At 45.2% G+C, this 11,166-nt stretch overlaps 1 protein-coding gene across 1 annotated transcript in view; it reads right to left on the bottom strand.

Annotated features, from left to right (window-relative positions):
* The window catches only part of PCOLCE2 (procollagen C-endopeptidase enhancer 2), a 66,624-nt gene extending 56,733 nt beyond the window's left edge, over nucleotides 1–9,891 (bottom strand). Inside the window, exons 1-2 of the mRNA XM_008507704.2 lie at nucleotides 9,306–9,891; nucleotides 8,171–8,279 (exon numbers count right to left, since the gene is read on the bottom strand). Coding sequence (XP_008505926.1) covers nucleotides 8,171–8,279; nucleotides 9,306–9,385 — 189 coding nt within the window. The 5' untranslated portion in view covers nucleotides 9,386–9,891. The remainder of the gene's footprint in view (nucleotides 1–8,170; nucleotides 8,280–9,305) is intronic.
* Nucleotides 9,892–11,166: the final 1,275 nt, after the last annotated feature.

Genomic DNA, 11,166 nt, shown 5'->3' on the forward strand with positions numbered 1-11,166 from the left:
TCAATACTTAGGACTACTTGCAATGAGCATCATATCTATTTACACATGTAACTGCTACTGATTCTCGTCTCTGACTACTCCCTACCAGATTACAAACTCCCTGAGCACAGAAACTATGCCTTGTCTTTTTACCCCAGGGCCCAACCCAATGCCTAGTACGTGGTAGGTGCTCAATAAGTGTTGAGTGAATGTTTATTTATTTGCTAAATAAGTGCATAATAGTGCATTTGGACTACCAAATCAGAACATTTTGTGTTAGTCTTTTCATACCATACGAAAGCATGACGACCAATATTAGGCGAGATACAGTTCTTCAGGTCTCAGCTCCCCCTTATGAAATGGACATACTAATACATATCCCACTGACATCACAGGATTGGATGCAAAAGAAAGAAAACGATACAATATATTTAAGGTATGCTGAAAACCGTACATTACTATTTTAGATCCACAATCCACATAATAACTAGTATAGTTAATCCCAGCTAAATAGAAAAAATAGTTATCAAAACGATAATCCATGCATTACCTGGGGAATCTGAAGATCTTCTACATACGCTAATTTATGCTTTTTTTCTTCTGCATGAATTAGCTAAATAAGGAAAATTTTGCCTCATACTGTCAGCTTAAATGGGATTGATTCTAATCATCCCTATAATTCTCCTCCCCGTTCTGGCAAAGGTCTGCGACTTTCTGACCCTCCTACAGTATTTACTTCAAGGTTAAGGGGACTTCCAATGCTAAATTTTAAACTGCTCACATGTTTGCTGATTCTCCCCAAGCCCAACCTGTGCTGAAAATAATAACCGAAACCTTCAACAGCCGGCTCTCTAACTTCAATACCTTTAAACCTGGGGCGGGGGGAGGGGAATAAAGAAGACATATAAATAACAGATAAATACCTTGTAATCTCAATAGTGATTCATAAAAATGGGAACACATAAATGGATTATCTCATTTTAACAACTGTTTTGTAAATTACGCTCGGCTTTCAATCTAAGAACACAATCATTTTCTCCGATCCCTGCACACCAATTGCTGTTTTTGTCAGATAATAACAGCAACTGCCTAACACATTCAGATGCGATATTTAGTTTAACTTCAGGAATCAACTGAAAAACAACAATTCCTACATACCAGGCTTCAAGTTTCCTCTAATTTGCATGGTTGCTATGAATAAAGCTTCAGCTGGTCCTGCTTAGCTGGCCATAATATGTAGCCCAAGTCAAACTCTGAACCAAGTGCTTTCACAAGGTATTATTTTACTACTAATGCCTATTTCTCTTTTTCAAAAAATTGGGTCAAATCGTCAATATGAATCTCTAGTTCTACTATGGAATTATAAAATGAACAAATTACAGATGAAAAGATCATGGAAGTATTGGTGATTTGCCAAGTTTGCAATGAAGCCATGAATGGAAGGTGGTCTCTGTGTCAAGGTGCCTGCTGGGCCTTCTCTCGCTCCCACTCAGAGCCTGGGGAACACATCACAGGCAGCTGTCCACGCTCACATCTCCTCTGAATTCATCTGTGTGTCTCCAGCACTTCGCTCCGTGTCTGGTGGGCTCTTCATAAAAAATGCATCTTGCCTATGTAGCGGTGAAGTGTCACCGACCCTCTTCATCTCAAGTTCCTGTGCCCAACGTGTAGTAAGCCAAACACTGAGACATCGGTGCTTGGAGATGGAGAGATTTATTTGAATTGGCCAAAACGAGAAGGTGGGTTCGCTAAAATCCGCCCTCACAAGAGCAGAAAGCAGGGGTTTTATAGAGCTAAGGGGCTTGGCAGGAAAAGCCTTGGAGAAATAAAGGGGTCACTCCTGATAAGCCCCTGGGCAATCTGCAACGGCTGCTGGGGGCCGGCCTTGCAGTGACGGTGATTGCAACCTCCCAAAGGCATTCTCTTTCTTCTGCAAAACAAGCTCACAAATCTTGGAGACCCCTGAGTCACCCATCAAATTAAACAAGAAAAGGGCAATCTGCTTATTGAATATCTACAGTAACCCTCAGGTACCCGGCTTCAGAACCACATCACACTGGCTGTGTGCTAGCTGACAATGGTCCACTCTCCCCGACTTCCTTTAAGGATCTCAGAGATCTCTTGCTGTCTCTTCACACAGTCTTGCCCTTTGGACACATGGACCCAGGAGGAGGACCACTGTGATAAACAGGTCCAAGCGGTGCTATGTCAATACTTGGAGGTTCATTTCTTGTTGCAGGGCTCAGTACAGGTGGAGTCACTGATTCTCATCCTTAAAGCAATTTTGCCTCCACCCAATCCTGTTGTCCTTCCAACCTTGCTTAGAAGACCAGCCACTATTTTCAAAAGGCTTATATGTCCCCTGGCTGTCAAATCACACTTAACTCCTGCCCCTCCCCCATAGGAAGACTAGGTTTTTTAATGCAGATGCCCCTTAGGTTGCAGTCCTGAAAATCAGCTCTTACAGGAAACTAAGAAATGCTCAGCCCCATCATGGATTATAAAATATTTGACAATTTCTTAACCCTCAAATTCTCTGATTTCATCTCTAGCCTTACATTTTTGAGAACATACTCAGCAAAGTTAATTAGTAATTTAGTAAAAAGTTAATTAGTAATCAGTAAACCTAAGACTAGCTGAGGTCACCAAGAGTTGGTGGCCAGAAGGATAAAGCTGACTCAAGAGGCTGAGTTCCTGTCACAGCTTCCAGACCACGCAGAACAAGCGTCAGCTTCCGCATCTGCAGAGCAGAAGTGCAACTCAGCAGCAGGCAGCGCCTTCCTCCCCGACGTGTCTTTACATGACCAAATTAACCTCAAAGATTCTCCAGAACAGCACCGTCCAAAGGAACTTTTTGTGGCCATGGACATATTCATATTACACACTGTCCAGTATGGAAGCCACTGTCCACATGTGGCTACAGAGCGCTTGAAATGTGGCTAGTGTGACTGAGGAACTGAATTTTTAATTTAACTTTTATTAATTTAAATTTACATAACCAATATTGATAGCATATTGGATAGTATAGCTGTCTAAGAAATTGCTATGAAAATTGTAAAGTGCTATAATTTAAGGACAAAGCTAAATTTCCAGTGTGCGTTGTATACTTCCACACCAGCAAGTCCAATACAATTGGCTAGAAAGTTTGGTGGTGACGACTGGCATTCACGTTTCTCGAAGCATGCAGATGCTAAAATCAGACCTTCCACATTCGCCCACCGATAGTTTATGAAAACGATTTGGTGCTGGGACACACCTCCAGCGCGGAAGGAAGGAAAGAGAGGCAGGTACACTCAAGTAGGATCCTTCTCTCCAGCTACAGGAGCTCGAGTTTGAGGGCTACTCTGAGACTCTCCCATCCTGAGGGGTCTCTTCTCTGTGATATTTTAGTAAAAGTCATTTTGACTCACTCAGTGGGAACTCTATTCTTGGTTTACTGAGTGCAGGAGCAGAAAAATGGACTAGATCCACCGGCTTTGGGAAAGTCTTTCAGAGCCTACCCTAGATGAGACCAGAGCACAGCCCAGTCCAGAGCAGCTGCCAACCAAGGGTCCAGCCTGGCGCGGCCAGCCTGGTGCATCTGGCCTCTGGGCGGGCGCACTACCCACTACTGCATTCAGAACTGCTGAGACATGCTTTAGGCAGAAGATTCCAGGCACGTTCGTCTCCTTTGTTACCGCCCTTGTCCACTCCATCATCTTGTCTCTTCTGGATACCACAGGAGCTTCCTACGTGGTCTCCCTGTGATTCCATTCCTAACTCCCTACAAGTCATCCTCTGCATAGAAGCCAGAACGATCTTTCAAAACCAGATGCTCTCATTCCTCTGCTTAAGATTCTCTAGTGGCTTCCTAATCAAAAGAAAATTCAAACTCCTCACCATGGCCTACAGGGCCCAACTCACCTTGTTTACTTCTCTTACCATCGTCCTCCTTGCTCATTCTGTTCCAGCCACACTGACCTCCTGGCTGTTCTTCAGACCAATCAAGCTTCTTTGCATCTCAGGACCTTTGCACTTGCTGGTCCCTCTGCCTAAAATCCTCCTCCCCAGACTTGTACAGGGCTTAGCCTTAGCACTTAGGCCTCAGCTTAAATGTCACCTCCTCAGAGTGGCCTTTCCTGACCACCCCATCTAACCTAGCTTCGTAGCCACTCTCTATCCCACCGCTATGGGGTGCGTGTGTGTGTGTGTGTGGGGGGGGGGGGGTTTTACAACTTTCTTGAGGTATATTTTACATATTATAAAATTCACTCATTTCTATTCAATGATTTTTACTAAGTATACCAAGTTGTGCAACCATCACTATAAGTCACGTTTAAAACATTTCCATCCTCTCAGTAAGATTCCTCGTGACCATTCACTGTTACTCCCCTTACCTATCCCTTGTCCCAGGCAACCACTAATCCACTTTCCATCTCTACAGATTTGTCTTTTCTGAACATTGCATGCAAGTAGAATTACACAATACTCCCCTGCTTTGTTTCATTTTATTTTTAAAATTTTTTTATTGTGATAAAATATACATAACAAAGTTTACCATTTTAACCACTTTTAAGCGTACAGTTCAGTGGCAAGTACATTCATATTGCTGTGTGACCATCACCACTATCCATCTCCAGAACTTCTTCCTCTTCCCCAACTGAAACTTTGTATCCATTCAATACTAACTCCCATTCCCCCGCCCCCGGCACCCACCATTCTACTTTCTACTTTCTGTCTGTAAGAATGTGACTACTCTAGGTGTTTCATATAAGTGGAATCATGCAAGATTTGTCCTTTTGTGACTGGCTTATTTCACTTAGCATAATGTCCTCAAGGTTCATCGATGTTGTATTATGGGTCATAATTTCCTTGCTTTTTAAGGTAATTCTATGTTTAATTTCTTGAGAAATCACCATACTGTTTTCCACAGCAGCTACACCATTTTACATTCCCACCTGCGATGCACAAGGGTTCCAATTTTTCCACATTTTCGCCAACATAGCTATTTTCATAACATCCATCTTAATGTGTGTGAAGTACTATTTTCTTTTTACAATGCGTTTATCATTACTTGATATTTTCTTGCCTACTTGTTTGTTTAAACATTAATTGCCTGTCTCCCCAAAGTAGAATGCTAGCTGCATGAGGCCAAGGAGGTGGCTGTCGTGTTCGCTGTCGTAACTCCAACAGCACCCAGCACTCAACACGTTTGTTGAATGAATGACACTCAGGATTCCTAGCTTGAGCTCTACCACAGCTCTCCTCCTTTTCTCTCCCCCAGGATCTACAGGAGCTGGGGAGCTCCCTTCTGCTACCTGGATAAATCAGAGCACCAGGAAGAAAAACTGGGAAGATTTATACAAATGAATTACTTGTATTCCTGTGAAATACAAAGAAATAAAGATGTGGTCAAACAGACTTTGAGAACACCCAAGGCCTTTGTGAACGTTCTGCTGAGGCTGTATTTATAACCAGGAGAATGTGCTGGGCTCCTCTGGAAGTTCTTCATAGCTACTCATAGGCAAATAGAGAGGCAGCCCCTTGCGACAGAACAAACTCAACTGGCTAAGCTTGAAAAATATAAAGCTTTTAACTAGAAAAGCAAATTGTGCAGCCCTTTCTTCTGTACTACCTATGCTTTCTACAGATATATTTTTTCAAAAAAGGCTGACATTTGTTACTCAACTTTACGAACATTAGTTCAGGCAGCCTTGGCAAACCACAAATAAATATGTCACAGAGACTCCTTGTCGCCTGCTAGTTTTCCCTTCTTTGTACAGTGATAGAAAACTTAAATTTTAGCATTAGTGGAGCCTCTGGAAGCCTGAAAGGAAACCTTCACTTCTTAGCTTCCTTATAGCTATAAGTGGCCACGTGACTAAGAACCAGTCAATGAAATGTAAGCAGCAAGTTGCATGTAATTCTGCACGATGTCCTTAAGGAGAGGATAGAAGCCCTTCTTCTCTTCCTTTTTGTTTGCTGGAACATGAACATGATGGCTGGAACTTGAACAGTCATCTTGGACAATGAGGTGGCAGGCTCAGGGTGGCGGAGCAGGGAAAGAGAAAGATACCGGGTGCCCAATGATTGTGAAGCTGCCACATCAATCCTGAATTGCTTACCTCCAGATTTACTTTGTGAGAGAGAACCAAACTTCTGTTGGAGCCACTGCTATTTTGGGTCTCTGTTACTGGAAGCTGACGTAGACCTAACTCACATAGAACCTGTCCAAGAAGATTACAGTAGAACCCAAGCACAGAAATAAGGTCTTCCTAGATACAGATGACAAAGTAGACTGTTCCATAAAAGTCTCAGCTGTTCTGAGCTAATGCCATGCCCAGCTTGGCTAACGTGGTGAGGGGGTGGCAGCGATCTGCCATATTGCCTACAGGGCAGAAGGAAGGACAACTCCATACCAGCAATAATGAGGATAATGAAAATGACAACAGTGATGGCTAACATTTATTGAACATTTATCATATCCCAGGCACTGAGCTGAAGGGCTTTACGTGAACTATTTCATTTTATCTTCACAACAATCCTGAGGTTTACAGAAGATAAATCCTGGCCACACACTTTATGAGTAATGGGAAGAGAATGTGAATCCAGGGAAGGATGACTGCTGAGCCCACAGGCCTAAACCCTGCCTTACCCTTACAGTGCATCCCAATGCAGCATCCATTATCCTTGCCCTGCCCCGACATGTAAGAATGAGGCAGTCAGGCCGCTGGGAGGCACGCCACTTCTTTACCAAGGAAAACCTTCACTGGACAGTAAAGTCTGATGTCACACCAACACTGCCCAAAACACATGGCCACCCATGAATATATGCTTGTTAGGCACATGATGCCTCTCAGTCATTAACTTCTTTGAATCATTTTAACTTATAGCCATTTAATAACAATTGAAACACAACTACAATATGAAAACCAAGTTATATGTTTGTTTCAGAGCCTTATTTCACATTTATGCTAAATACCAATATTTCAAAGCTATTTCCTATGACTAATTCTCTCCTGGCCCCATGTCTTGCAATAATATAATTAAATTGGTACCAGTTCATCAGATAGTTGATATTTTATAGGACAGCATCAATGCATATAGGAGCCAAGTTTTATATTAAGTAGGGGGACTCCTCATATCTGCCTGTCAAATGACCTTCTTGGTGAGAATGCCTCATTGCGAAATAGGTTTCACTTTACATAAAGTTGGACTTAGCAAATGTTTGATCAAGTCAATTTACATAACTGCTCCAGGCCTCTGCCTTCCCATCTTAAAACGAGGATAACTTTCTCAGTTACTTTCTCAGACTGATCTCAAGGATTCAGTGAGATGCTCGTTAACTACTCGGCACAGTGCCTGGCACACAGCAAGTGTTCAGTAAGAGGCAGCTACTTTGAAAAATCCCAACCGTGCGTGGTGTAATCTGACTGAAGGAAGCTCTCAGTGAGCCAGTGTGTTCAATTACCAAACAATTTCCCAACAAGGAAAACATGAAGAAGATAACAGTCACTCCTATGCTGAATGGAAAGATGACTCAGTCCAGCTGACTCTAAAAAGTCTAAATCCAGACCTTTTTTTAAGCTGGCTGTCTCTAAATCTGATTTCTTATCTTGACTCAGCATAATCTATGCCATTACCAACCAGCATGGGCATTTTGTTGGTCTTTGTTTGATATTTACCGCTCCCCCCCCACCCCAGTTATTATTATTCTCTAATCTTACATTGCCTGTAGTGGTTGTAACAAGTCAGGGACATTAAGTGGGATTTTTTTTCCTTCTCTTTTTACCCCTGTTGGGTATAAAGTGGTCAGGGGTGAGGACCACCTTTGATCTTTCATTTCTTCCTGGGAGGCATCTATGCAAGGCACAGGCAACAAACAGCTTCTAAAAGTCACTACAACAGGCCTTTGACTGAAAATAGCCTTAATTTTGAATCTATGAAACTCAACTGAGTCAGGCTGGGTCTTCAGAAACACATCTGCTTTCAGAATTTATTCCTTCAAGCATTATCTTGTGCCCTTTCTAATCACTAATGCAGGACACCACTAGCTCTATTAATAAAAATCTCCCAAATAGTTGAGGAAAATCCAGAATTTCACTATTTCAGGCATTTGCCCCTAACCCAAAACCCGACACCAGACACCAGCAGCAGCCTCCCACTGTTTCCAAGACCCACTTCCAGGAGAATACCCTTAAAAAACGCTTACTGTGATTTTCCAAGTACATTTGCTATTTGGAGGGTACACTCCAGGAAAACCTTCGCTGCCAATAAATCCAGACTCTCCAGTAAGAATGCCACCACATGCGAAAACAGGTCTGGGAAAACAAAGGAGGAAAAGAAACTTAATTTGAAACATGGACTTACAATCTAACCTCAACTTCAGAAAGGTGTAGCCTATTAATATGGATAAAGTTAATACTGATTAATAAATGCCTGCACCATATAAGGGATTTGAAATACTTGCTAGCTCTTAGAATATTTAAATTATAGCCTGATAAAACATTCAGTCCAGCTACCATCTGTCTCCATCAACATAACTCAGTATCTCTTTATCCATCCGTCCATCTGCAATCAAGCCCTCCACGTAGTGGTAAGATCTTACAGGAAAATGGTAAATGGAAAATGTAACCAGAGGGGAGAAAGAGAGAGGGTGAGACCTCGGCTGGGTGAGGAGAACGGTTTTAAAGCCAGACAAGCAACTGATCAATATACAAAAGTTTTAATTTCCTCGATTTGGAGAAATGCCTAGTTCTCCCCTTTTCTGAAAATCGTGGGCCATTGGCAGAGCCTCTCATTGAAAAGGGAGCTTGACGGTGATGGAGGGGGAAGAGGAGATGCCAAAGTTGCCCATAGGTTGGGTCCCCCAGCCCAGGACCTGGGGCTGTCCCTCAGCGCGCAGGTTGGCGAAGAGTTAACTGTCCGAGAGCGGCTGCCTGGGCGCCGGTTGTTTCCCCAGGCTTCGGTCTCTGGGCAAAGCCTCCCCGGGGCAAGAAAACAGACGTAAACCAAAGGCCACACATCTGGGCCCTAGGGCTCCCTCCGCCCGCAGAAACCCTCGGGGAGAGGAGACGCAGGTCAGATTAAGCCCCCGCCACGTGGTGGCCGGGCCAGCTGCGGGCCCACCCGCAGGCCGAGCGGGGCGCATGAGGGAGCCCCGCGGGCAGGCGTGCGCCGGGGTCCTGCGCTCCTGAGGTCGCCGCGGCAGCCCACGCGGGGGCGGCGGCCTCAGGGTTGTGCGCTGGGTCCCGGGCGCCCCGAAGCGAGTGGAGTGAAGCCTCGGGCGAGGCTGCAGGGCAGAGGGAGGGAGAAAAGGAGAGGGGGCAGGGCGGGGGGCGCGTTACCTCTCCGGGGGCTGCTGCCGCGAGGGCTGGGCGGCGGCCAGCAGCAGGCAGAGCGGGGCCCAGGCGCCCGCGCCCCTCATGGCCGGTGCACACGCGGGCTCGCCCGCAGCCGGCGCGCACGCCGGGGCTCCCACCCGTCCGCACGCGCCCGGCTCACACGCGGGCTCCCACGGGCATGAAGCCCGGCCCGGCGGCGCACGGCCGGCTGGCTGCTCGCCCTGTCTCTCGCTCGCTCTCGCCCGGCCGGGGCAGCCAGGTATCCGGGTGTGCGCGGCGGGCGGGCGGGGCGCTTATAAAGGCGATTACGGTGCCGTCTGACTCGACGCTTAATTTCCCCGGAGGAGTTGCTCTGGCAGCCGCAGGCCACGGCTGAATATCCCGTTTGTTCTCCGGCGGCGGGAGGGGGCGGCTCCGAAGCCAGAGCCGCCTCCTCTCCTGGGCGGGCGGGCGGCTCCTCCCTGGCACCGCGGACCCACAGCCCTGCTCTCATCCCGCCTGCAGGGGCGCTGGGAGGAGGATGAAAGCGGAACCCCCTGCCGAGTGGTACCCAAGCGGGACCTGGCTCCGTGATCCACAGACGATTCACGGCGGGGGGGTGGGAGGGTCCTGGTTTGCTTTGAGGAGTGTTTTTCCCTAGTTGCTTTTAAATAGAAAGTATTAGCGCTTGCTGTTTGCTGGAAAACCTGAGGTTCCTTTTATTTCTGTCTTCTTCAAACATCCAGACCCAAGGCACGAAAACGGAAAGTTGAAGAGGGATTCTATCATATTTTAACTTCTCTTATTCTCTTACTTTAAACACATGCGCACACACGCTCTCTTTCTCTCAATAGATTCTTTCCTGTTTTCGCTGGTATATGAGAATAAGGGGACAGTTTCTGTGTGGGGATTTAGAAAGGCGTTTTCAGCTAAGCGATTTGTGAGTGAATTGTCATTAGCTGTCAAATAATGAAGACAGACCCGAGTCATCAGATCTCACCATCCTGTGTTTTTTGGGTTTTTTTGAGGAAGATTAGCCCTGAGCTAACATCTGCTGCCAATCCCCCTCTTTTTGCTGAGGAAGACTGACCCTGAGCTAACATTCATGCCCATCTTCCTCTACTTTATATGTGGGATGCCTGCCACAGCATGGCTTGCCAAGCAGTGCCGTGTGCACACCGGGATCCGAACCTGCGAACCCCCGGCCGCTGAAGTGGAACTTGCGAACCGCTGCGCCACTGGGCCACCCTGATTTATGTTCTGAAAATGGTTCTTTGCTGGCCTCTCTCTGTTCTTAAAAGATCTTTTCCAAGAATTTCTTTCTGTAGTATTGGTGAGCTAAGATTTACAGAGAATTTGTTTTGCTGAGAACAATTCCAGCCTTGTGGAATCAAGACTTTCCTTTATTTAATTACAGAAAAATAATTTTAAACCCTTATTTTGTTAACTGCTTCCCGATAACCAGGGATTAATAAAACAAAAACAAGAACAGAATGGATTCGTTAAGATCTTCAACAACCACACCACCACGAGAGGGATAGAGCTGAATTTAGATATCTCATTTGTGTTGTTCCCTCTAAATTATTTTCACCTTTCTAGGCAGAAAAATTAAGCATTAAGATAGTACATATGAAGACTTCATTTCTGATGATGAGCTTACAATGTTAAGAACATAAACACTTGTGGCAAGGAAATAAGTAAAAACCAGCTCCAAGGGAGAAGCTGACTTTTAGTAGTGAGGGAACCCAGGAGCCAATGGTAGGAACCAGAATTTCCCTGTGGGGTTTGTATTATCTTACTATTTTTGAAAAAGTGAAGGAAAAAACACCAAGAACTACAACTTAAAAAAAATTTCTCTAAAGGCACCACACCCTGTGACATTAAA

This window comes from Equus przewalskii, chromosome 15, assembly GCF_037783145.1.
Source record: "Equus przewalskii isolate Varuska chromosome 15, EquPr2, whole genome shotgun sequence".
Taxonomy (NCBI): Eukaryota; Metazoa; Chordata; class Mammalia; order Perissodactyla; family Equidae; genus Equus; species Equus przewalskii.